Genomic DNA, 26,541 nt, shown 5'->3' with positions numbered 1-26,541 from the left:
CCCACAACCCCACCAGAACCCCATCAGAAGCTCAAAAAATGTAAGGATTCGAAAGGCTTACTTTTTTTAACAATTGTAAAAATTACATAGGAATATTTTTCCTCCCTGGCAGGGGGAACAGCTCTTCCTGACAGGGAACCCTGGCCCTAAAGGCTCTTCACTAGCACCACCACTGGGCAGTGGTAGCGATGATATCTACAATAATAATATGAAAATATGTTTACCTAATTTGGAATGTTTAATGTCCAACCCACTCTCCTGACCTGCTTCTGTCCGAGGGCTTAAGACAAAAGATCCTAGTTTCTAGAGAACAAAAACACATCTTATTAAAACATGTAGAAGGATTCAATAATCAATGATCAAATCATTTACACGTCAGTGTTAATCAATGAGCTAATCGAATAATATGTATATCTTTGACAGTTAATCAACTTGTTGAATCACACCACACCTTCCATACCAGAAATAAAAATCAGCTTCGTATTAATTTAAGAACTCAAATACGTCAACAATGTATAACATACCAAGGTGTAAAAATATGGAATAACCTCTCTCAGCTATTAAAACCTCAAAATCACATTTTCAAAAGACAGCCTAATAATGAACTAAATAATAAATTTGTAGTAATCTACACTTACTTTGTTATTCATATATGATTTAATTATTCATGAATGTAGCAAAAAATTTGCATGAGTATTAATATAGAACACAGTATACTGTACCTCACTAGATCCTTTTTGGGCGAGTTCTTCAGTTGATGATGCAACTCTTTGTGCTGGTGACATAGGGGGTGACATACTACTGTGAGGTGGGGAATTTACTCCAGTTATTCCTTGCTCATCATCTTCCAGCTAAATATATCAACCGCAAATAGATAATTAAACACGATATTATTGAGTTCATCCGCAGCATCAAATTGAACGTGGTATACCTATGATTTGCCAAAATATGAGTATGTGATATCAGCATGCCCATATAAGGATCTGATATGACAACATCATGGCCATATATGGGCAGCCCACATAAACTTGTCACATAAAACTTGATAGATGTTGATGGAGCCTTAAAGCAGCATGTACAGAATCCGATTTTTTGCCTGTCTCAACAGACAATGTCTAATCAAACAATTTTGAAAAAATTATTTAGATTTGTATGTGGGTCAAGTAATGTCAATACCAAACTTAATCATTGTCTATGTAGTCATTCCATTCAAAAGACAAACATACATATCTTAAAGATGCCGCACATAAACCAAGTCTTTATACACAGTACTTGCTTCAGACACACCTGATGAAACAAATTATGTCTTTCTGATGTGTGTTAAAAGTTGGACAATGTTGTACTTCATCAGATAAAGTCTAATCATCGTCTCATTAAGCTGGGCACTCACTGCTTTTTACAACACCGTTTACTGATTGTCGATGGCAGCCTAAATGGATCGTCATTAACACTCTGCCCGCCAAACACGGTGATCTCCATGTTTGGTAGTGCAACGCTTGACCGCCAAATACAGACATCTCCATGTCTCAGGTTTTTTTACGGAATCTAATAGACGGGGTAATTACCGACATGTACTAACAATTTGAACACTATAATCAGTTTGGACTGTAAGTATTTCACTATTTGTTTGTTTACATTAGCTACTTACTTTCACAAAATTGCGATTATCTTGTAGTGCGAAATTGCATAAATCTCCAAAAGTGATTCATTTTTATTTTATTGTTACGGGTCACAAGTTGTGATTAAATTAAAGTGTTTGGTACCATTGTACAGCTAAAATGTGTGTAGTTCTTGTAGTATTCACTACATGTCAATCTGATCACATACACACTTTCAACGAGCTTCGGAAAAGTGTTAAAATTCGCTAAAAAGTTTAGCGGTGGCTGATACTACTTTTTCAAACCCCTGGTGGGCAGAGTGTTAAAAACAATCCGTTGCGCACACATTCTAGCACAGCATTCTCCATGGTATCGTGTCAGCCAACGACCATTGTGCGCAGTGTGTGCACAGCTTTACATGTATATCTACAGGATTTGACCTAAGAACTTCAGATTCAAGAATAGGCACCTTAACCACAAAACCACAGCTCCACTAATAATACACATTAAGGTACTTGCTACCTGTATTTACAGAGAGTCATTGTTCACACAAAGTTTTCTCAACATGCACCTCTACTACTGATCAAAGAGAATTTGTTGTTTTTTTTTTAAATTATTTACCTGACTCGCTCTTGAAGCTGAGGCGGGAGTGGAGGTGGCATAGCTGCTCTGAGCTGCATTTGAGATGGTGGTGCTTGGCCGTGGAGTCGTTGGGTCTTTTACAATCTCCTCGGTAACAAAAACCACGGCGCAACCAATCAATGCTTCAAAGAACTCTAAAAACGTCATCTGAATTTCAAAATTGAAACTTTATGTTATAAAAAATATTTGTTATTTGCAGAGTTGTTTTATTGATAAGTTATTGAGTATCTGTAAGGTATTTATAATAATTTTATTAAGTGTGAAATAAAGTTCAATAAATAAGAATGAAAATTAAATGTGATTTAGGGACAGATCTAGATTTTGATAACAGCAAATTCGGAGGTGGGCTACCTCAAAGTGGGAATTGCTCAAGGGAAGGGACTGCAAGGGCTGCAGGGGTGAGGCTGCAGAGGTAGTGCTGCAAATGATAGTAGGTCCTACTGCAGTTTTTTAGAAACATTTGCAATTGTTTATTGTAAGTGATATAGTGGATCATCATCACCTAAATACATTGCAAATATATAATCACAGATATTACCTCCAATTCCAGATTGTAGTCAACAGAATCATAAGCTGCTGGATCATCACAGGCTAAGATCTGGATAATCATTTGTGGTGACAATCTATCATTGATAAGCTTGTAGTCATTGAGCATGAAGAGGAACTCCCTCATTGTCAGTGATAAGTCACATGGACTTGCCTACAGAATGACAACAAGTATTAAATGAAAAAGACAAAAAGAATTGGTAAATAAAAAATCAATTGGTAGCCATATTTTATTGATATATTTTTATTAACATGCTTTACTCCAATCAATTGGGCTTCACCAGTTGCGAAATTTTGTGAATAAAAATGTATCATTACTCAAAAAAGTGACTACAATTGATGATGCCCCACCGATTGGGGTGAAACTTGTTAAAAAAGTTTATCAATAATCATACCTTTCTTGGATTGCAGATGGCATAATAGAGTTCCAACGTTCTCTCGAGGTAGCCAAGGGCATTTACAGCATAACGTGGTTCACACAAGAACCGCCCCTGTACATCACATGAATAAAGTACTATGTTCTCGGTTATCACCTTCGAGAAGCACCACGAAACAACAGTTCCTTTCCCACTAAATCAACAGGAATTAAAATAATAGGAAATAAATTTAGATCTGACTGTGGGTTACCATTAAAAAAAATCAATATACTGTAAAGATGACTTCTAAAATCAAGCATACAATATATCATACCAGCAGATCAAAAAACAAACATTAAAATACAATCTAGTATTTGAATTCTTTGTTTTTCAATTTAATTTTACTCTTAATACCTTCACGTCACTTGAGGTCACTCACCTATGCTCTTCTTCGTACATGTGGTATGACAATGTGATGACATGGTTCAGAAATTCTCTTAAAAGCAGTTTATCCAACGGTGAGTGGATATCAGTAGCAGTCTTGTCATTAGCTGTAAAAATAAGATATTCAATTACTTAGAGACTATCATCATTATCGTTACCATTAACACTGTCATTATTCATCATTAAAATTATTATCAGCACATCACCATCACCATCGCAACTCTCATCAACAACAGTATCATCATTATTAATACCATAATTATTCATCATCAAAATCATCATAACAATCATTATCAACACTTCTGTTATTACGAAACTTACAATCCCTTTTACCACAATCATCATTAGTCTCACCACATCATCATTATCCCTATCAATATCATACAATGGAGTTAACTGATTATTAACTACTGAGTATTTGATAACTCTTACCAAGAAGCCTGTCCATCTCCATAAGAGTGATTCCACTGCAATGAAATTGGCAATCCTTTAAGAACCGCCAAAACTGGAGTCGAGTCATAATGAAGGTATTGTCCGTAGCAGTGTCGTGACCCAAGCTGCTGTAATAACTATAAACTTTACGCAGGTGTGTGATATGGCGAAGGGTCACAAACATGACCTGTGGAAGAGACATTGAGCAGTATGACAAACATTTCAACCTTCAGAGATACTTAATCTTTTTTTGGATGATGCAAGTATTAGAAGAAGTAAACATTGATGTAGACGCTATAACAACCACATGTCATAGACACACTCCAATATTTCGTTCCATCATTCAAAAATTTTGGTTGTTTTTCTTTTCTAGTACTATAGTTTGACATTAGTAGGTCTATGTACTACTTACACCTATAAAAGTTATCATCCAAGACACACCCTAGTCTTCTAAAATTGTTGTGATTTGTAATTTTGTTACCATGGAATTGCCCATATATGGGCAGATCACAGGTATTGTCACTAATAAGACTTGATTATAAAAAGTACCTGCTGTAACTCTTCCTCCCTGTCACTGTCATCAAACTGGTTCAGAAGATGGTCAATGTCAAGCGTTAAACTGGGTCCTAAGGTGTTACGACTCTCAAAGCTTCTGGAGGTGCCATCCCCAATGTTTGCTGGGCCTAGCGGATCTGGTGTCCTGGTGCGTATGGTGGTGATGTCTGGTGTGTTTGTGCCATCCATTGAAAAATCTGGATACTCAACCATTCTGTCATCATGGAAGATGCCTTCAAATACTCGACCATTTTTTAAGGTGAAAACACCCTGAAGGAAAAAAAATAAAATGCAAAATGTTACATTTAATGAAGCTACTGAAGTATCCCTCAACTAGTATCTATTATGCGAGTGCACCTGAAGCTTAGTGGATGGATGGATAGATGGATATATTTATTGTAAACACCAAGGATAACCCACGAAAGTCTGAAGGCTTATTACCAGTGGGGTCCTTCTGGTGGTAATTGGGCAGTACACCGGGAGACAATCCCCTACTCTTATCAGAAAGAGTGTACTGCATTCTTTAAGATGCACATATGCCATAATGCACACAGGACCAGAGGCTTAAAAGGGAACTAGAAAGATGATTTTATTTTCTAGAAGGGATTTTTGATATGTCACGAGTAATGGAATCAAAATTAAAATCATTTTTTGGCAATTTTTTATGAAGTTAAAGGCCATTACCATTCTGCCCCTTTAGCAGCGTAACGTCAGCGCCGCTATTTTTGGTTACAGTACCTAACACTGATGTCATGCTGCTAAAGGGGTAAATTGTAGTAACTACATAAAAATATCATCTTTCTAGTTCCCTTTTAAACATCTCATCCGAAAGACAGTGCATTTATCGTAACTTGCACTTCAGCCCTCCCACTGAAACACAAGGAGAGCATCGATGGGAATTGAACTGGGGACCAAGAGATCTCCATAGTTCAGCACACACAGTGGCTACACCAGTTTAGCTGCTTTCACAGAGCTAAGCTGCTTTTAAGATGTTTGCCTTTAAAATGTGCTATTTACTGTTTCACTAATGTATTTATATTTTCTAGTATGAGATCATCTTTTAAAATTAAGTGATACTTACTCTTCCATTCTTCATGTTGTTCTCCCACTCTCCGTCATACTTAGCTCCATTGGCATAGTAGAAGTGCCCGTAACCATGCCGTTTCCCATAAACAAACTCTCCTTCATACTGGTTACGTAAGGGATACTGAGAACCAGGAAGTCGTTTCAAAAACCAGCTGTGATCACCTTTGCCATGCTACAACGAACATTGCAAAATACATTGTGAGAAATTACTATTGACAATTTAATAAAAAATAATAACCATAACAACAATAGTAACAATAACATAGATATCCACAGAACAGGAGTGGATCCAATAGGGGATGGGCACGTGCCTCGACCAATTTTGTCTTGGACCAACTCCAAAAAATTATCAATACTGTATAATACCTGTATGCCCTGGTACCACTGTCCATTATAACTCTGGTCCACATCTACCCAACGCATCAAACCTGTTCCATGTCGCTTGTTGTTCACCCATTCCCCTTCATAGACGTTGCCCGAGTGATAACGACGCACTCCGAAACCATGGCGCTTGTTGTCAACCCAGTCCCCTTCGTAGAAAGACATTCCATCTGTGTCGTAGCGTATAATTCCCTGATGTTAATAACAGAATTGAAATATATATTTGCATATTCATGGAAGTATGTGGAACAGGGGCATGGCTTTTGGGTATCTGATTCAAAGAGCAAGTGTTTGACTAGATCATCATTGTGTCTCTCCAACCAGAAGTATGAATTATATTGAAGTGTCAATCAAGCTTAACTACTGACCAATCAGAATGTTCCATTCAATAGGATGGGCCAGAAATAGGCACAGGTCCACAACAAACAAGTTTATAGTATGTTTATAATACACTTTCAGCCCATGAATTTCAAAAACTGCTTGGAAAGTCAAAACTTTGTCTGAAACAGGCTACAGCAGAAAATAAATTTCATGTACGTCGTCAAACCAAGAAAATTGGTTGTTTTTAAACAGATTTGTTTGTACAGTATTATTTTTAATGTGCAGAATCATCTTGTCTTTCTCGCCTAGCTACGCCTAGTCATTTCATAGGCTAGGTACAGTAGGGGTGACCTTAGCCAGCCAAGGCCTTAAACATAGCCAAATGAACCAATTGAAGCCACCTGGGCTGCGTAGATGGTAATGCTTATCTAAATCCATTATTTGTCTTCATTGTATAGTATTATTATCATACTTAAAATGTTATTTATTATCTAAAACAACCAAATTAAATCACAAACACGATCCCTGACTTCACTGCTGTCATGTACATGTGTACGTGTGTGGAAAATCCCAGATAGGTCGTTCTGGGCATGCGCATTGACATGCATGGGCAGTTTTGAAGCACACAGCCTGTGATAATATGATAGTAGCTTTTATGAAAGTGATATTTCCCATGCTAAAGATAACACTAAAACGAACGCTAAAACGACATTTCTTCAGCGATTTTCTAATGTAAAACATGTATTATACTACACTATTAAAATAATACAACAACCATTTTTTCACCAACAATATATTGATTTAATAGAGATTATTGACAAAATCATGATCTGTAGATGATGATGTAAAGTCGAGCGTTCGGAAAATTGTAGTTTAGGTCTAGGTATTGAAAATTGCCGAGACTGCCAATCTTGGAGAATTTAAGGTCGGCAAATTTTTGCCAACCTAATTTTTTTCATATTTCATGGGCTGCACTTCAAAGCTGCCAGTTGTTTTGTAGGCCCTCAGCAATAACATCAAAGGGGTGGAATTTAGCAGAGTAGTAAGTTATCCTTGAAGGTTTATCTGTATATAAAGATAAAAGGAAGAAAACTATTAAGCTACTTACTGCTCCTTCCCTTTTGCCATGGACCCAGTTGCCAGTGTAAGAGGATGGTGACGATATGCTTCGGAAGGTACCATGTCCGTGCCGTTTGCCATTCAGGACATCTCCTTCATAGCTACTTCCATCTGGCCATGTGTACATTCCCTTCCCAGTGACAGAGTTCTCATGGAAGTCGCCCTAGAAGAAGAAAACCAGCATAAAATTATTTTATGCATTATTCCAGCTTGTGAATGAACAAATGAAACAATTTTTCATAATATCTGTATGTGATAGACTGAATTAGTCACCAAAGATGACGTCATCACAATATCTGCAAGTGGGTATAAAAGTCTACAAAAGCCAAAAGAGCGACTCCAATGCATTGAGCGGAGTCAACTTTGTGGTATACTGTATATTAAATCGTCTAAAATGTAATGAAGCTAGCAAAGAAGATACATTTTATATATACATTTTTAATGATTCATAGATTCATGAGACTAAGGTTGATTTAATTTACATTTTCATTCAGACTAAAAATAATACAAAGAGTTTTGAGAGGCCTTCTAGGGGGCCTAGGCCAATTGCTCGCGGGACTTTCCACATCCAGCACCGACTAAGGAGATCGCTGTTAATTTAGAGGTACACATTCAGCTTAAATACTGCCACCAAGTCACTCTGTTGCAATTTCACTATGAAATATTTAAACTATTGGACAAACTTAAATTGCTAAATTGTGGGATAAGACATTTCTTGTGACTACGATGGCTGGTGAAACAGAAGAATGTTGTTTGTATGACTCCCTAGTCTAGGACTAGGCCCGTGTTCATGCGACGAGGCTATGCAAACATGTTTTCTATCTTTTCGATAATTTATTTTACGATAAAATGTACAAATAAGTAAGTTTAAAAACTGTCAAAATTGATTCGAGCAGAGGCTTATTATTGTGTGAAAAAGATAATTCGGTCTATTATATCTTATTTATGTAAATACAATATACTGTTTTTGAAAAGAATGGCAATATATTACAACAGACAACTTTATAGACTAACTTGTAGGGCATCTGGCAAAAAATAAAGATAAACTCACTTTTTTATAATTTGTAAAGAAAAAACTAAAAAAAAAAAATTTTTTTTTAAGTTTTTTGTTTTTCCACCCCTTTTTTTTTTCAGTGAGTTAGGGGCGGGTGGAGGAGGGCAAAATAAACAATTTTTTTGGCCTTATACTGGTGCTTGTCTTGCCATAGTTTTTAAGATGTGTTTATAATCTTCAAGATCTGTGTACAGTACCTCATATTTGACTCCATCAGCCCATGTGTAAACACCTTGGCCATGCATTAAACCTTGGAAGAACTGACCCTGAAAAACAACCACAAATAATGAAATTTAATAATTTTAATTAATGAAGATGAAATCTTTATACCACAATTTATTTTTTAAAATGAGTTATTCAGTGTTTAAATTTAATCATTTAATTTAAAGCTTTTCCAATTGTTATTATATAATATCCCCAATGCCTGGGTTTCTTATCTTTAAATTTGGCTTAATAACCCTAGTTGTGTATGTAGTCAAGAGGAGAAACAAGGTATTAATATGATGTCGCTTACTCGATAAACATGACCTCCATAAAAGTACGCTGAGCCATCTCCCTCAAACAGTCCACGCATAACTTCACCTTCAAAACTGATAAAATGAAAATAAACAATGAACGAGTCTCAGCAGTTAAGTTTAATAAGTTGTAGCGCTTGTTGCTATTTGGATGTCGTTAAGTACGCACTGGTGTTCACGCTGATGAACTTCTATAATCATCATCAGCGTGTAGCGTAGAACACTAGTGCGTACTAACTTCAAATACTGCCGATATGGGCACTTTGATAGTCGATACACTAAGATAGACCAGTTATATATTTCTCATTCTTAAGTGTCCGTAGGACCAGTTTGTTACCTACCACGGTAAGTGGAGATACTTATTTATTATGTTAGCTCCTCTATAGACGACACGTTAGGCCTAGTGATCGATTCTATAAAGTTAATAAATATTTATTTTTATAACTTTGGCAGGCCTTTCAAATGCTACATACAGATAGACTACCCCACCACCCCTCCTTACTAGTCCTAGGATATCCCCCTTCTGCCCCGCCCCAACCACCCACCACTCCTACCTAGCTAGGCCGCAGGCTAGGCCTATATACCTACCTAACCCCGTAGATAAGGCCTTACCATTCTACAATGAGCTCGCATAACGAAGGCTCCTCGACTTCGGGCGACGGGGTTGGTTCTTTCGGAGGTTCCTGTTCTACAGTAGTAGTGTCATCTTCGGGCTTATCTTCTATTTTTTCATCCTTTATCTCTTCAAGTTTCTCCTCTGGTGGTGCAGGAGGTTCTTCTATAACGACAGGTTTGTCTTTTTTAGCGTTTTTCTTCTCTTTGCTTTTCGACTTTGATGCCATTTTCCCCACAATAATTGCAGCGCCCTCAAATTCAAAGTTGTCATTAGCAACAGTTGCCAAGGCCTCAGTAATCTTTTTCCCATACGTTTATCAATCATCTATAAATATTACATCCCACATTATAATAATTATAAAATAAATCCCAAAGGAGAAAGTCACAAATCTAACGAAGTTCCGTCAAATTGCTTAAATTCGTTTTTCAATGGTTTGGTGTCCATCCAAATCATTTTCAATCCTGATTATAACGGGTTTAGACGGACAGCTAATGTGCATACATAATTATAGTAAAAATACCGAAATGAAAAATGAATATAGGCCTATCTCTCATTTCATTAAGTAATAATAGAGGTAAAGGTAAGCGAACACATGGTCATTGTGCTTAATTGCGTATGGGCGTGGTCGGTGACTGTTGGTAACAGCCGGAGACGCTTAGTTTTATGTTCACATCATTCAAAACATAATAATAAAATAATAAAATGAGGAATTGAAGTAAAATAAATGGCGGATTTAGAGGGGGAAATTATTTTTTAATGTTTTGTAAAGCTTATCAGAAAATGTATTGTAACTTGTATTTCAGCCCTCCAGCTGAGGCAGCGATGGGAATTGAACCGAGGACCTAGAGATCTCCACGGTTCAGCGCACACACAGTGGCTACCACCAGAGCTAAGCTCATCTCTACAGATAGAAATAGAAGTTTATTGCTAGGCTTTGCGTTTTATAGTTTCCATCCACAATAGATTCAACTGGGTCATTATATCCATTATATTTTCATCTTTTATTTAAATTTCACACTTGGTTATATTTTACAGCAACTGCCGTGGTTCAGAGGCGCTTTTCTCTTCATTTTTACCCCTTGGATCCATCACTATTCTCGTTTCTAGAAAGGCCATTTGAGTTGGTAAGTTTTTTGTCAATACATTCAATACAAGATCGAACCAAATAAACATTCTTAAAGAGATCAGAGAAATAAAGAAATAATTAAATAGTAACCTAGACAAAACAAAAACGAACTCAATCCATAATAACTGGATATTTTTTATTTTTGTTTATTTTGTATAACCACCTGTTGATGCCATATCTTACCAAGTTAAATTCATCTGAACCATTAAAAATACCTTAAAATTAATTAATGATAAATACAGGTCTCCCTCTAATTTTCTGTGGTTTCATAATTAACAAATATCTTTTATTTTTACATTATTCTAATTGGAGAACAAAGATGCTAAAAATTATGGAAGGAAACTCTGGTCCCAAAAGTGGTCTTCAATTAGAGGGAAACGTGTAATTGAAAATTATTTTCATTTTTATGTCTGAAGATGGCATACAGTATTCACATAAAAGGAATTGTACAATAATATTGATAAAATATTCACTTCCTATAAAGTTCCTATAAATATATCTCACTTAACAAGGTCAACTCGTTGAGTTTCGTTCCTTATGAAGGAAATGTAAATTTATGTAAATTAAATGCTGCATAGACACACACAAAAAAAAATCAGCCAAAAACTACAATATGGCAAGAAAACTGCTTTTGTTCCTCAACAAACTTATAAATATTCATGATATTTTGCCAACACAATGCATACACTACATTGCTAACATTATGAATATTCATATTACATTACCAACATCATGAATATTTAGTAAGTCCAAGAATAATAAGTATTATTATTCACAAATTATTAAATATAAATTTTCTAATAAAATCTGGATAAAGCTTAAAATATGAAATTATGTAAATAGATTAAATAAGTTATTGACTTCAAATGAAACATAGATCAAAACAATTAATCTCACTGCTTTACATCAATCATTTTCACTTTTGTTTGTACACTGAACTTGACACTAGGCGTTATGAATCCATTGAAAATAGAGCGGTACAAATGATTATGTTGTAGATAAACAGATCTAATCTTTAAATTTACAGGTATTACCAGCAAATTAAAGGGTGTTACACACAAATATGGTTTTATTTATGTCTTGAAATTTTAAGGAAATATTATCATTCTAAATTTGAAACAAAACTTTATACAAAGCAGGCAATTCAAATATTGATTTTTTTAAGCTTAACACAGACTTTAAATGATAATTAATAATGTTATAATAATAGAATGTTTTTTTATAAACATTTTTCATATATAAATACGTTAGTAAAAAGTGTCAAACGATGATGCAGCGTACTGATGATGATAATACACACATACAAAATATACTATTTTAACAAATTTAAGTTTTCCTATTAACTTGCTTAAAGTCATTACAATCGTTTTTGCTTTTAAAAATCAAATGCAATACAGTATACATGTACCAGTATCACATCTAATGACACAACATAGACAGCTTTGAAAACACAAATCAAAAATTCAGTTCTAGAATTTGTAAGATCTATATTATGAGGTTCAATGTCTAAAAGTTGTATTTAAATGAAAAATTTCCATATTACCTATATAATGAGTAAAATATTGTTCCTAATTATTATACTGTACAGATGACATGCAATGCAATCAATAATGTACACAAAGGTATAATTATACAAAGGGAAAAATGGGAAAAAACTGAAGAGCAGGACTGCAGTCTTCAAGTACAAAAAATGCTGGTCTGTTCCTGTTCGCTCCTTTATACTTGCCATTGTGGTCAGTTTACAGACTAACTGTAGATAATATACTGTATAACAGTAACTCTAACGAGAAATTAGATATAGCACACACTATTACATAGAAAAAGATAGGAACATACAGACCCACTGACACAGTTTGTATGGCAATAGCAAATATTTGTACTTGATAAATTCACAGTTCATTATATTCCTGACTCAAGATTTGTTTACCTATCGAGTGCTAGACAAGCATTTATCTTTGTGTAAATACCATTAAACCAAGCGACACAATAGCAATCCTCAATGACAGTTTGAGGAAGATAGTTAATAATATACAGTACTGTATTTTAGTTGTATCTTCATGGCCTAAGCATGCATGCATTGTAATGCATGTGCTGTATGCATGCATTGTACTCATGTACATTACTGCACCGATAACTGCGTCTTTTTTAGAACATACTGGTACTCCTATCTTCTTAAATCTAATTAAAGAATATAATAAATATTAATACAGTTTAGATTAGCACACCGCCATGCGATAATACTCTATAAGAATTTAAAAAGTGAGAAAGTTACTGTAAAATCTTAAGTTTGTTACAAATAAAACAACCTTGGGAATGTCTGTGCTGTGGAATTATAGTCATAACGGCACATAAATGGGAAAAATAAATAGAAAAAATATATTGAATCAAGAATTGATTTGTTTAATACAATTTGTTAGTAATAGATTTTTGATCATTTTTGAAAAGTTCCATTAGTGCTCATTCACGTCAACAATTACAGCATACATCTGATGTAAAGGTTAAGTGGGGGTGCCATAATTAAATGAGGGGGAATTAGCTGGCAAATAAGGTGATATGATGTGATGTTTGAGTACTTCAGCATACTTTTTTTGCTAGGTACATCTCCATTTTCAAAAGGGGGTGGGGAAGGGAACATACATTTTTTGGAGGGCCTCATAGATATGTCAGTGACCTTCAAAGGCTAATAGCTGTTTCAGACACACACACTATATGGAATTTAATATCTTCAAGTACTGATGTGATTTGGTAATGATAGCAATTACTGCAACGTGAAGCACACATTCGTTATCAACATATTTTATTGGGTCAATTTGGTATTATCTATCAGTCTATAAAAAAAAAAAGATATTGCTGGAGACAATGGGCAAGTGAATTTGGTACATTTATATTTCACTGAGAGAATATTTTAATAGGTAGTCAATAACCGCACAGTATTTTTTCAAGCAAATTACCAATTTAAGGGTCCACGGTTAGGTTTCAGGGGTGAAACCACTGATGATAATGGGAAAGACATTTTGGTTTTTAGAATGGTGGTAACAATTGTAAACCACAATAAAGAAATTGTAATCACAATAATTTAGGTTGGATTGGAAAATTAACATATTTTGGTTGACATCCGAGAGCAGAAGATGCATTTTTGTCTGACATGTGGAACTTCACCCCACCCTTGAATCTGGTTTCATTGTTGATGATGCAATAACATTCATATAACATTTTAATGACATATTAAACTGCAAAATTCATTAACATTTTCTAAGGTATTGCTTATATTACAAATACCTTGAATACAAAAGCAAAATATACAATATTATTTACTGTTTTGTTTCTCATTGGTAGTACAATTTATGTGTTTTCATTTTTTAACAAATTCTATGTTAAAAATAGAAGTTAGAATTAAGAAGAATAACAGAAAGGCCAAATAAAAAAAACATTATGTTTCTTAAACTTCACCATCAGCATTTTTACATAATACACCAACCTTATTTTTTTCTTTCACGAAACAAAACAAAAAAAAACAAAAAACGTCCTTTATGGAAACATTTCTGTGTAAGTCCATTCGTCTGTCAATTAAGTATTACCCCTTCAATGGCATGGTAAACATATTTTTAGCTCTCACATAAAACTTGATATATACAATTCAGAGTGATGGTGTGGCTCGGTGCTTATCTTCATGTTCCTTGGTTACAGGTTCAATCATTACTTTGATACTCAAGCTCCACAAAACTTAGGTTTCAAACACCAAGACGAGCCTCACTGGTGGAAAAAAAATCAGCTTCTTGGATATCAATTGTGTGAAAGTTGGAAGACTGTTGAATGGTACTGTAAATTTTCTCTGAGGAATTATGGAAGTTCTAATTTGCTATATAACCCCAATTCCTTGTGAGCATCTGGAAGTGACCAGGCATGAAAAGAAATGCTGAATAAGTTGCCATCATCAGTACAAGGACTATTACAATATCTAAAACAAAATGTTAAGGATAGACCAGTAGTATTATGGCCTGTCCAGATTATCAAATTCTCTTTAACAAAAAAACTGTTGTACAGGTATGCCCATGATGTGGCTGGTCATGTGATTAGTCATCATGACCATATTTAGGCATGTTACAAGTTTTTTTATTAACTAAAATTTCATAGTCAGGACAGGGCCTTATAGCATAAACATTGATGCATTGACTAAGCACCAATTGCAACACCTACAAATTCAGCTTCTTCCCAAGAACCCTGAAAGGTGGGGAAGCACTTCCGGAGAATATAATACACTTCAAATCACAGAGCACTCCAGGGGTGCCATTGAGGCCCTGTAAATAAGCATAATTTTTTTGTAAATATTTGCATGCAAATAGCATTTTATTGCAATAGCACATAGCCGTCTGTTGGCAATTTAAGCACATCCTCGTTTTAGAAGCTGTACAATACAGGCCTTAACGAGCTGCAAAAGAATAAAATATTAAAAATGATGAGGCCTACTATTAATTAAAAATTATAATCAATTACAGAAAAAATCTGCAAGCGTGAAAAAAGTGTCCTCAACTGGAAATCATAATGTATGCTCAAAAACCACTCTCTAAGGTAGGTCTTGGATGGGGGCCTGTCAATCACCCACCCTGTTTAACGATTCGCTTGTGCATAGACCATTGCAAGTACTCTGCTACAGTATTTAGTCTTGGTCTTATTTACAAGGAACGACAAATTATACTATTACTAATTCACTCGTCCCTGATATAAAATAGTAAAAGTGGCATATATCTGTAGACAGTCATGTCAAACTAGATATAACTGGGGTGGATGCAAAATTACCACCTGAGAAAATTTTGAGAATATGAACCTCTCTCCAGGCCTAGGTTAGGTCACTTACAGTGCACCCGGAAATCGCACTCTCATACCTTAATTAATTAAAAAATCTTACCACCGGTAATTCGTATCAACAATACAATTTAGGGGGTGCCATCGCACCGTCTGTACCCCCTGCATCGATTCCGCCCCAGCATAAAGCCTCGGTAGTGAACAAACAAGATGGGAATCAATTTATCAATTTAAATCTCTGAAACTGCTCTGACCACAATCTGGCCATCCCCTGATCGCATGGCAAAATCATGCCACTTGCCACATCGCCTCGCCCTGTCTGCGCTGTGGCCATGGCCTAACCTAAAACTCAACAAAACACTAAAAAAGGATACTAAATACAGCCTGTTCCCACGGTTCGAGCATGTTGAGAGAAAGAAAACAAAGGTAGTTTAACCACAGCCATCGTAATTTCTGAATGAATCTGCCGATTAAACCGGGTTTTAGACTATCTGACCTCTTATCTTCCATAGCAGCTACCTCGCATACGTCAAATCATTCCCTTTGTGTTTTGTTGGATCAAACATCGCTTGCGCTGGCTGCTCGCGAGTGTTGTGTCTATAATTTTTATTTGCGGCGACATACGGAACAAACAAAGTGCATTGAAGTTGCCCAAACCAAGTAGAGGCCTACATTTTCATTTCATATGAATAAAAAAGAAATAAATAAAAGTAATCAATTAACATTATTTTATGAATTGATTGCCCACATGCCCGGGCCACATGCATTGCAAATGAAGGAGCTGCTTATAGGTGCCAACAAATCAATCTTCAAACGTTAGACCAGTTTCACAATCGATGACGCGTTTTTTCGCAACCTGAACATCTTTTGACTAGTCGAAGCATAATTACTCAAGCGGAAAAATAAATAAAACTATCTCAACGTCAGTAGTTACTAGTAAACTCGTGGTTGTATGTTTGGAGTTTAGTTTTTGATAGATTAAAACCACTTTTTGAGTTCTGTTCAGTCAAAGACAGTTATGGACAATCCACGGGAAATTGCCAATTTAATTAAATTATTTGAAGAGTCTTTTGAAGACGTGGAAATGTTTCTTCAAAACTATCAGCTAGGCCTAGGCGATGACGGAGGTCTCAGCAAACCGAACGCTCCATCACCGTCGAAGTCAATGCCTGCCGGTGGTAAGCCGACTGGCAGCAGTAGGCCTAGGACCAGTGTCGTTGATGGTAAAGATAATAATGATGGTGCAGAGTCAGAACACAGACCCAGTGGTAGCTGTCAAGAGGTGATGACAGATTCTATTTTTTCCAATCCTAACTACTGTAATCTAATTCCTAATCACTTCCTAATTAATAATTATTAATTAGTCTTGTTGGTGGCTGTCTTTGAAGTTAGATATCATTGATATTGTTCATAATATTTATGGTGCAGTGCCATTTATCTGTGTTTTTCCTAACTATTGTATGTTTGTTGTAAAATGCAGACTTTTTAAATTTATTTTTGTTTTTATCTACAGTATACCCATGGCCCAGCCAGGGTACATGTAGTAGAGATTCTGGCCAAGTTGACAATGACCCTAAAAAGTTGTTATGGACGTGAATATTCTTTTGACAACTTTAGGTTACGTAAATCTAAGGTGTTGATTGGTGGAACTGGCCTGACCCTAACCTTAAACTTCAGTCTTTAACTATCTTAATGCATTACTATGGCATGTGGGAAGAATATCCATTGGGTTTTTATTACTTTAAGCCTGGACCCAGTGAAATTAATGAAGTAGTATGGCAACAGAAAATTAAACAGGGCTTTCAACTTTGCCTATTTACTTTTCTGTTGTGACAGAAATCACAGTAATGGTTCCTTATATGGACTTTTTGTCATGTACTAATGATGAAAATGTTTCAAATATTTTATCTTAACACACACACACAGTCACACACCATGTAAAAGCAGTGTGCATTTTCAAAAGTGAATTAAAAATTGTTTTTTATTTCTACAGCTAAGCTCACTTGACAAAGCGAAGAAGGACCTAGTTGATGCATATGCAATCAATTCAATTTTTTGGAGTATGTAATAAATGCTAATGTGTTATTTATTAAATGTTGCTATCAATTTTTATTAAATGATCATACCTTTGTCAATGCTGTATATGGCCATCATGACTGACACACAATATAATAACAAGACGTTGAATAGTATTTGAAATGCTTATGAGGCCAAATAAAAAATGATTGTGTTGGCCACACCCGACCAACCCAAAATGTACGAAATTGAGGGGTTTTTTTACTGCAACAAAAAATATTGTTTTAATGAGCTCAAAAGGCCTATCTTGCTGGATAGTAGGCGATGTGACAGTGTTATGTGACAGTGTTATGTGACAGTGTTATGTGACAGTGTTATGTGACAGTGTTATGTGACAGTGTTATGTGATCGTTTTGCTCTTCAATGTAGATTTAAAAATGGTCTTATGTTGTATTTTTGTGCAGTTTCTACTTTTTAGGCATAAAAACATTATTGGTTAAAAAAAAAAAAACTTTTCCTACTATACTGACCTACCATTTGTTGAATTTTCCAAATACGTGGACAACACAAGAATTTTTTTTTTTGGCCTGATGGATGTCAGTCAAGTATATATAATAATAAGGTATGATGTATAATGCATTTTGTGAAAAGTTGAATTATCACTGTAAATCTAAAAGTTATCTCAACCTTTATGCTTTTCGAATTATGCAAATTATGTGAAACAAATGTTAGTGACTAAAATAGCATATTATTATTATTATTAATGTGTGTATTTTCATATCTCTCTACTTTTGGTTTTATCAGATTTATCTAAAAAAACATGATGGCCAAGAAAGGGCCTTCTTTATATTTTCAAGAATTGTTGATACTGATGGTATTATTACATAGTGGCGTGTCTAAGAAGGGTGGGGGGGTGGAACCTCCCCTAGGTACACCACTTGTATTATGTTGCTTGTTATATTATCAGCTTTAATTATATCTTATCCTTTATTACAGTGTACCTTTGTGTTCAAGGCATTGATCCAAGGAATCATCACATAAAGCATGAATTGGTTAGTAAAACAAGATGTTCATGTCCCAGCTGAGCTGCTAGTATCAGCTACATTTTTAAGTGGAATATAAATTGTAAAAAGATTATTTTTCATATTTTGCAGGATAGAATACGAATCAAGGGCAGGCATTTGGTCCAACAGAGGGACTTGCTATTTATGGTCCATGATACTGATGGTCAAGATAGAGAGATCATTTATAGTTGTCTCAGAACATAGAGAACCTGGCAGTTTTGGGCCATTTTAATCTGTTCCAAGTGGTTCAATAATAACTTAAGCTCATGAATTAATTTTGGTACACCATCACTTTTCTCAACATCATAATAACCCCAGGCATACAATATCAGATTTCCAGTAGACATGGAAAGATACACAATTTTTTTGATAATTTTATTTGTCACATAAATGTAGAATTATAATTTTTATTAATAATAATAATGTAAAATTTTATTATTTTACTCCACAGCACCCAAGTTAAATGTGAAAGCTTCGAAACGTTTGATAAGAGGGGCAATGTTTGATACAGGTAAGACTTATATATTCTATAAATTATATTCTATAAATGACGTTAGCCATTACAATCCAGAACCCTGTGTTTTCTACATACAGTACTGTAATATAACGTAAATAGTTGCTGAGCTACTAGGGCTCACACTCATAGGGCTGGAGCTTATCCCCAGTTGCTGTAGTGTGAAGCAGATGTGAGTGTGACACTCCTCCTGGGTGGGATGCTGGTCTACCACAGGTTACTCCTAGCAATTTGCTGGTAGACTGAAGCAAAGTAGATAAAGTACCTTGCTCAAGGACATAAGCAAAATGCAAAGTGAAGATTTGAAACCCCATTCCCACTGCACCAAACTGCTTCCACACTGTAATAAATTGGATTGATTTTAAGGCTGTGTTCACATGGGACTTTCTTGGTCAGTTTGGTTTTAAAAAAACAGTACAAACAGCCTGTATCTCCTTGGTTTAATATAATTATGTAATGGGTCTATATTAATCCAGGTTTTCAATTCTGAAAAATGTGTTGGTAAAGTTTATTAACTTATATAAGTATTTATGGTTTATTGGTTTATATTTTCATTTCAGGTGAATCCAATAAGAAGGCAAAGAAAGAAAAGCAAACATCCTGAAACCCATAACCAATGATCAGCATTCCTCTATGACTTCCACAAAATTTTGAGCAGTGTGCTTCAACAGCTGATTCTCCAAACTGGTAGATGACCTAGAAAGGTCACCTTCCATTTACTTTTGAGCAGTGAGAGTTGTAGGGTGATGACCAAAAGCTATAAACCAGTCTATCCTATTAAGAGATTGCAAATTAGTCATTTTTGAGCTGAAATCGTAGAAGTTGCATTGTCATGATTTTCGCAGACATACACCATCTGTTTAAAATACACTATCAATCAAGCATGACAAAAATATGTGAAGGCATAGCAAAAAATAGAAGACTTTTTTGAGTTGGTCAATATTTTGAAATAATTTGTTATCTTCATTTTCGCAAGTTCCCACAATCATTCCCATATCATGATTTACAGGAAAGGAGTGATTTTATTTTTTTGTGAGTGATGTCAGTGAAAGATGATTTTATCCAGACAATGAAGACATGTCCACTGTATTGATATTTTGTAAATGTGTAATTTTATTAAGAAAATAAAAGTAACATAATACAAATATATAATTGAATATTGTATATTTTATACCGCTAGTCTACAACATACACAAATATTAAATCTGAAGAGATCACAAGTTATTTACCAAGGGAGTAATAACATTATAGAGTCCTGATACAGTTAAGCACCAGTATTCCACAACAATACTGTTTTTTGTATTACCCCTGGTAACAGGCACATAAAATTGCTCATTTGCAACTTAACTCTGCTCATATAGCAGCTAATTCAGTGTCAGGTAAACTTTATTCCAAATTTGTTTATATCCTGCATTACTCCTGGGTGAAGAGAGACAAATCTAGACACATTCAATGGACAACATAGGATTCAAACTCCAACCCAATGAATCTTAACTGCTTGCGTCAACCTTAGGTTAACTGGACCAAGTTTTAGAAAACTTTTTTTCCATGTTAGTTCATATCTTCAATTCATGCAATATGTAGAAGCCCCATTAATTTAAATTGGGTTTAAAATTAAGCAACCATGTGGCAACCTGTTCTGTATAGAGAGACACGCAGACATGTTGAGAAGCAGGACTGTAATTTTTATAGCTGGATAAATAGAGGTGCGACAATAGAAAGAATCAACTGTAGTTCCTACGGACAGCTGAGGCGAGACTCTTTATATTCCTTGTTTCGCATACTTTTTTTTTAAAGATCATCGGAGGAGGGCGGAATAAAAATAAAATCTTGTTTTCTTATTTAGCATATAGTTTTGCCAAAAACATCCAGGAGGAGGACAAAATAAAAATAAAATTTTATTGCTGAATGTTAATTAGGATGGTTAAATGCTTCAAATTTATATAATTACGAAGAAATATAAATATCTTATCTTTGGAGATTTCAAGGCAGCAGAGGGCACAAAAAAATAAAGAAAACCTTTTATTTTTTTTCTGCAATTTCCACTTTTTCGTAATTTTATTTCTATTTTAAATTAATATTTGCAGTTGGTGGGTTCACTAAACAAGATACAAAAAAATTCTTGCCTTTTCGCTAATTGGTTCACATCGCTCTAGTAAGAACCAACGGTCTAATGCAAGCCAAAGATCGTCATTTTTTGCAGCTAAAGTGGACAGTAAATTTGGACAGTACACAATGTGTGGTGAAAATTCATTAGTAATGTCATGAATTCATATTAAGACTTATACATTCGCTTTCGAGAACACCTTTAAAAACCTCAAAATTGTGGTTGAGTCCTTCTTTAGTGTGAACCTTGTACTGCGTTCCAAGAGCACCACAGGGATCTGACGCACCGTAGAAAACACGACCAATCCTGGAATGGACCAATGCCATGGCACACCTGTATGCAATTTAGAATAAAATTATATATTCATCCAATAGCAATTGGAAAAGTTGAAGATATTTGATATAAACATTGGTCATTTTAAAATAGTCCAGAAAGTTATCAATTTGAAATGAGCCATCGATTAAATTACTTTAGTCTTGGTTAATTTCAGGGTCCCAAGTTGGAAGAAGCAGCTTCTGTGAGACCCGTATGAGCCTTCTTAACACATCTAATTATTTTTGCTGTTTGGTGGGTTCATCCTCCTATTTAATAACACCATCCTGTGATTGGCTATCATAACACAATGCTCCTTAGTGCAGTTTAAAAAAATTAGCTTGTACAGTACTGTAGCACTAACTAGTAGTTTAATAAAGAAACATTTTAACTTACATAACACATGGCTCCCTAGTGCAGTAAAGATCCAAGCCAGTGCATAAGTAATTTTCTTTTATTGAGTCTTCTGATTGGTCCTTCGGTTGCTTAGCATCAGATCCTGGTCCAATTGTATAGTTTAGATGCTTACCTGTAAAAATATATTGATCAACTCCTAAAACTAAATCACTTTTCTATAAAAGTAATAAATAACAACAATAATATAACAACATGAAAATTATATTCATATAAAAATATAATTGATAATAGCAGTTGTAGGTTTTCGGTACACCATGGTAAACAGATTCAAACAAAATACAATCGCCATTGGTTCTTTTCAATTTGATCACTCAAATTATCTTCAAAAGACAAAACTATTATCTATCAGAGTTCTTACTGTATTTTTGAAAGGCTCCGGTGCCTTGACCATGTGCCACCTCATCTATGCACACCATGACCGCATGATGTAAGGGATGGCCATGCCGATGATCAGAAGCCGAAGCAACCACTTCATTTGACTTTGGATCTACAATACAGGCACCAATACAAACCTTCAATTGAAACAGGATTCAGTGGTTATAAGTGAAGAGAAATGGCATTAACACATTCATTCTATGCTAATTATCTAATTAGCAGAGTATAAACAATATTAATATAATTCTTCTTTATTTCACTCATCATAATACATAATAACATAATATGGAGTGGCGAGTCCTCAAGAAGCGAAACGTTTGAAGCAAATGAGGCCCGCAAGAAAATAAAAATAAATACAAACTCTTAACTACAGTACAGTTAATCAGATTGCAGTTATTGTCTGAGAAGGAGTTTCACCGTGTTGAGGTTTGTTGAATCTTTAATTGTGTTGGGGAGAGATTTCCATAAAATAAGTAGAGTAGAAAATTGTGGATTTTCTGAGTTTACTATGGGTATGTGGAGGATGGAAATGAGAGGACTGTCTTGTAGCGTACCTATGTATTTGGTTATTTTTAGTGAAATTTATTGCAATTATGACGGGCAATGGAGCGTGAAACCGTACTGCGCATGCGAATACATGGGGAAGTCGTTCGTTGCGTGGATTTGACAACAGGCTTTAAGCGATTTGGCGTTGTGTTGAGTACGGCAACGCGAGTTTTATAAATACGTGCTCGCTGGGGCGTCTGCATAATTGATCACGCAATACGAGGGAGCACGTCGTCCTGTAAATCGAAAAAGCCATGATGTTGAGATGGGATGTGCATAGTATGACGTTCATGGTTGACTGAACTCCCCGTCACAGCTCCTCGCGTCGCCCATTTCGAAAGCTTGCTATTTATAGAATCGCGACAGCCGATGACCGTCGGCTGCAGTGAGTTACTGGCTTTAAGGAGAAAAGAACTTTATTACTGTAGATTACTGTATCTATAAAAGACAGAAAGAAGAAATGGATCAGATGTACTTAGAGGAGATGGTCTTTAGAGAGATATTATTGAAGGAAGAGTAGAAGGAAAGTGGCCTCGAGGAAGAAAAAGTAATGTTTTTAGATGACCTAAAGGAAACAAATGAAATCATTGCCATCATGAAACGTATATCATATGGTAGAGAAAATGTGAGAAATTAACTGCTGTGAATCTGCCAGGTAGGCAGAAACAGATGCTGATGATAATTACTAGTGCTTTAAATCAGGACTAATTACTGTATTTTAAGCATAAATTAAGATGTAATTCACCTGTGATGGATGCAGGCTGGTTTTAGCAACATCTAACGCTTGTTCCATGTGACTATATATCCTATCCACTTCCTCTTTCTGGAATAGTGTGCCCTCCATTAACTTACTTAGTCTAAATGAACGTATGAAAAGAATTAATTTATATACTATATAACTAGGTACTGTGTCTACGTAATCATTCTATATTTATCATATTATCATTCTATTTTATTTCAAATTACAGTAGTAGTAAACAGAATCTTGGCCACCAAATTACTGCTTACCTTTTATCTTCATGGAATTTTGTTGGCCAAAGCTTGGATGCTTCACTGAATTGATGTCTTGTGAATGGCAATTTGGCAGGAACATTGGCAATTCTAGCTTTGTGAAGACATATATTTTTACTTAAAATATCTTGAAGAACATTCTCTCCTTTTACTGTTGGACACAAGATAATTTCAAATTTATCTGTAATGGAAGAAACAATCACTATGAAGGATACAAGATCAGTTTTAAGAAGAAAACATTGTAAACAAGTGGCATTTCTTAAACTCATTGGAAGAATTTTGCAAAAGAAAACGAGCAAGTGAAGAGAAATTTATATATTTCGGTATACTTTATTCATATTTAAAAAAAAACATACATGGTAGCCAGGGCTGAAAGCCTAATAACCAAGGTGTAAATCAGTAGAAAGCCAACTATTAACATACTCAGTGGCCAGGCCAATGGGGGCCAAGCCTGCTGTTGGGCAGTCCAAGGTGGCTATAATCAGTCTAATGAAGCATTTTAAAAAAATTATCTGGTGTAATACCATTATTATTAAAGGTTCAAGATTATTTTATTGTCCAAAATGCGGAAATTCTGATTGGTTGTAACCATTTCAATACTGTACAGATACAAAAATACAGGTATATACAAACATAAAAAATATAACAAGAAAAGCAAAAAGTAACCAACACAAACATGGGAAAAAGATATGGCCTACATATACAGTAAATAAATATAGTTAAAAGAGAAAGGTGATAAATAGAGTTGTAGAATCCTATTGCAAATGGTATGAATGAGTTGAGAAATTTGTTAAGAATAGCTAAAAATGACCTGGAACCCCTGCTAGGTCTTCTCCCCTGCCGTCCCAGGACAACACTAGACTTTGTGGTAAAGATTATCTATTTAGTATTTGTCTTTTTATAATTTCCTAAACTACAGTAGGTGTGTATTTATTTTTTTAACATACCAGTTCCATCATTTCTTTTTGAATATTTAACCCTTTTCAGGTGCTTCAATTTCTCCAGTGGACACATTTGTTCAAGGTTTCTGAATAAAGAACAGATAATTTTATCTTAGCTTTCACTGTTTTAATTGCAAGAAACATAGTATAAATTTGTAAATTCATTGAGGCCCTATGCATTAAACATTACATGATGAAATTTGCCACTTTGTATTATTCATATACCTGAATACAAAAAACCCCCAAAAAACACACAGCTCCAATATGGATGATGATGAAGCCAATTTTACATATCGTACCTGAGTAGATCAGAAATTTCCTTCCTATCTTTCACTTCAGCAATATTAACAGAAACTGTAAACAAATCAAGTTTCAAAAATTAATCATTTACCATCAGTTTAGTTTAATAAGTAATAAATGAATAAACTAATTATAGCTTTGAGCACCGACCAAAGATATTGCTTATTTACAGGCAAAAATTGATGTGATAATTAAAAAAAAACTTTTAATATTTAAGCCAGTTGCACAATCACATTTAAAGAGAGGGTGGTAAGTCTGCTGTTCTAGGAGGGGAAGGAGGGCTTTTATTTATTTATCTATTTTTTTTGGGAAGGGGATAAATGGTCCAATATGGGATACTCCATACTTTAGTTGGCTTAAGTGTTTGATCCACATTTCTTACCTGCCTCAACTGGTGCAAGAAAGCAATCTGCCAACACTCCAATAATCTTATCTCCAGCCATTTCATTGCTAAACTAATAACGCTCCATCATAACTAAAAAATTAAAATCAAATAGGTTTACACTTCTGTTCTTAAGGGATGGCAATGAATGTTAAGTATATCTGCAACTTCTTTAGCTACTGGAAGCACATTTTAAATTAGTTGAAAAAATAGTTGTTCCTGAAAAACCTGATTCAAGTTGTCCTGGAGCAATATAGCCAAGCCAAATCCTCATGGAAAACTCATTGTTCTGGGTGTTGGACAATGTAGCACTGCAAACACTGGCCACCTACTCATCATTTATCTTTTACTATAAGCGAAGAACAATTTGATTTAAATTAAAGTGATGTCTGATGAGCCTGTGGCTGATGTAATTTTCCATTTTAAATTGCTGATGAATACTAAACATGAAATAGGCCTACTCAAAACAAAACTGAGTATCTATCTATAATAATTATAATTATAATAATTATACAGTATAATAATTATAATACCGGACTAACAGGCCTGAGAGCCAGAGTGTTTTTCACACTATAGTTAATCCTAGCCAACTTAGGTTATGTCTTAGTTTTTGTTAAATTTCCTTTCATTGTATTGTATGTTATTTCATTGGCTGAATAAAGAATGAATGAATAATTCAATATATTATTCATTATAACTTATAAATGATAAGAAACGATTTTTTTTCTATGGTAAGTGATGGATGCAGTGGATACGCCTACAGTGAGACCCTGTGTAAGGCTAAGGCCCCTATATATAGGCCTAGCATTGGCCGTCTTCACCTAGAGTGCTGCTAGTGCTCTTTGGCAGTGGTAGGTAGACCATTCATTGATTGATGCTAGTTATGCCAATTGTGTAGCCTCTAGTAGGCCTAGAAACGAGGCGCTAGTCTAGGCCTAGGCATTACTACTTTAGCTTAGAAC

General features: G+C 35.0%; 3 protein-coding genes and 2 long non-coding RNA genes across 5 annotated transcripts in view; 2 read left to right on the top strand and 3 right to left on the bottom strand.

Annotated features, from left to right (window-relative positions):
• LOC117123975 (radial spoke head 10 homolog B-like) overlaps window positions 1-9,926 on the bottom strand; it is an 11,803-nt gene extending 1,877 nt beyond the window's left edge. Inside the window, exons 1-14 of the mRNA XM_033270076.1 lie at window positions 9,662-9,926; window positions 9,049-9,124; window positions 8,732-8,800; window positions 7,470-7,643; window positions 6,026-6,232; window positions 5,655-5,831; window positions 4,568-4,843; window positions 4,019-4,205; window positions 3,582-3,693; window positions 3,182-3,356; window positions 2,779-2,940; window positions 2,220-2,387; window positions 723-851; window positions 225-303 (exon numbers count right to left, since the gene is read on the bottom strand). Coding sequence (XP_033125967.1) covers window positions 225-303; window positions 723-851; window positions 2,220-2,387; window positions 2,779-2,940; window positions 3,182-3,356; window positions 3,582-3,693; window positions 4,019-4,205; window positions 4,568-4,843; window positions 5,655-5,831; window positions 6,026-6,232; window positions 7,470-7,643; window positions 8,732-8,800; window positions 9,049-9,124; window positions 9,662-9,891 — 2,221 coding nt within the window. The 5' untranslated portion in view covers window positions 9,892-9,926. The remainder of the gene's footprint in view (window positions 1-224; window positions 304-722; window positions 852-2,219; window positions 2,388-2,778; window positions 2,941-3,181; window positions 3,357-3,581; window positions 3,694-4,018; window positions 4,206-4,567; window positions 4,844-5,654; window positions 5,832-6,025; window positions 6,233-7,469; window positions 7,644-8,731; window positions 8,801-9,048; window positions 9,125-9,661) is intronic.
• Window positions 9,927-10,910: 984 nt separating this feature from the next.
• On the bottom strand, window positions 10,911-16,346 carry LOC117123898. Its single transcript, XR_004447903.1, has 2 exons — window positions 15,969-16,346; window positions 10,911-14,749 (listed from the first exon to the last, which is right to left on the bottom strand). It is a non-coding gene; the product is annotated as an uncharacterized LOC117123898 (long non-coding RNA).
• A 140-nt stretch (window positions 16,347-16,486) lies between these two features.
• On the top strand, window positions 16,487-18,878 carry LOC117123974. Its single transcript, XM_033270075.1, has 4 exons — window positions 16,487-16,876; window positions 17,588-17,654; window positions 18,607-18,662; window positions 18,765-18,878. Exons 1-4 carry the CDS (start codon window positions 16,613-16,615, stop codon window positions 18,876-18,878), a joined length of 501 nt encoding a protein of 166 aa, XP_033125966.1. The 5' UTR covers window positions 16,487-16,612.
• Window positions 18,879-18,978: 100 nt separating this feature from the next.
• On the top strand, window positions 18,979-20,337 carry LOC117123897. The gene is made up of 2 exons (XR_004447902.1): window positions 18,979-19,185; window positions 19,749-20,337. It is a non-coding gene; the product is annotated as an uncharacterized LOC117123897 (long non-coding RNA).
• Window positions 20,338-21,187: 850 nt separating this feature from the next.
• Window positions 21,188-26,541, bottom strand: part of LOC117123933 (probable inactive tRNA-specific adenosine deaminase-like protein 3) — a 6,873-nt gene continuing 1,519 nt past the window's right edge. The window contains exons 2-9 of the mRNA XM_033270028.1: window positions 25,580-25,672; window positions 25,197-25,251; window positions 24,904-24,983; window positions 23,954-24,137; window positions 23,691-23,802; window positions 22,383-22,536; window positions 22,004-22,136; window positions 21,188-21,628 (exon numbers count right to left, since the gene is read on the bottom strand). Of these exons, the coding sequence (XP_033125919.1) occupies window positions 21,451-21,628; window positions 22,004-22,136; window positions 22,383-22,536; window positions 23,691-23,802; window positions 23,954-24,137; window positions 24,904-24,983; window positions 25,197-25,251; window positions 25,580-25,640 (957 nt within the window). The 5' untranslated portion in view covers window positions 25,641-25,672 and the 3' untranslated portion in view covers window positions 21,188-21,450. The remainder of the gene's footprint in view (window positions 21,629-22,003; window positions 22,137-22,382; window positions 22,537-23,690; window positions 23,803-23,953; window positions 24,138-24,903; window positions 24,984-25,196; window positions 25,252-25,579; window positions 25,673-26,541) is intronic.

Source organism: Anneissia japonica, unplaced genomic scaffold, assembly GCF_011630105.1.
Source record: "Anneissia japonica isolate Jap-2015-1 unplaced genomic scaffold, ASM1163010v1 scaffold287736_len1891122_cov214, whole genome shotgun sequence".
Classification (NCBI taxonomy): Eukaryota; Metazoa; Echinodermata; class Crinoidea; order Comatulida; family Comatulidae; genus Anneissia; species Anneissia japonica.
Note: the sequence above shows the minus strand (reverse complement) of the source record. Positions and strands in the feature narration are given on the sequence as shown.

Coding starts and splice junctions, on each gene's coding strand:
- LOC117123974 (XM_033270075.1), top strand. CDS start 16,613: ATGGACAATCCACGGGAAATTGCCAATTTAATTAAATTATTTGAAGAG. Junction 16,877..17,587: donor CCAGTGGTAGCTGTCAAGAG/GTGATGACAGAT, acceptor TTATTTCTACAG/CTAAGCTCACTTGACAAAGC. Junction 17,655..18,606: donor AATCAATTCAATTTTTTGGA/GTATGTAATAAA, acceptor CCTTTATTACAG/TGTACCTTTGTGTTCAAGGC.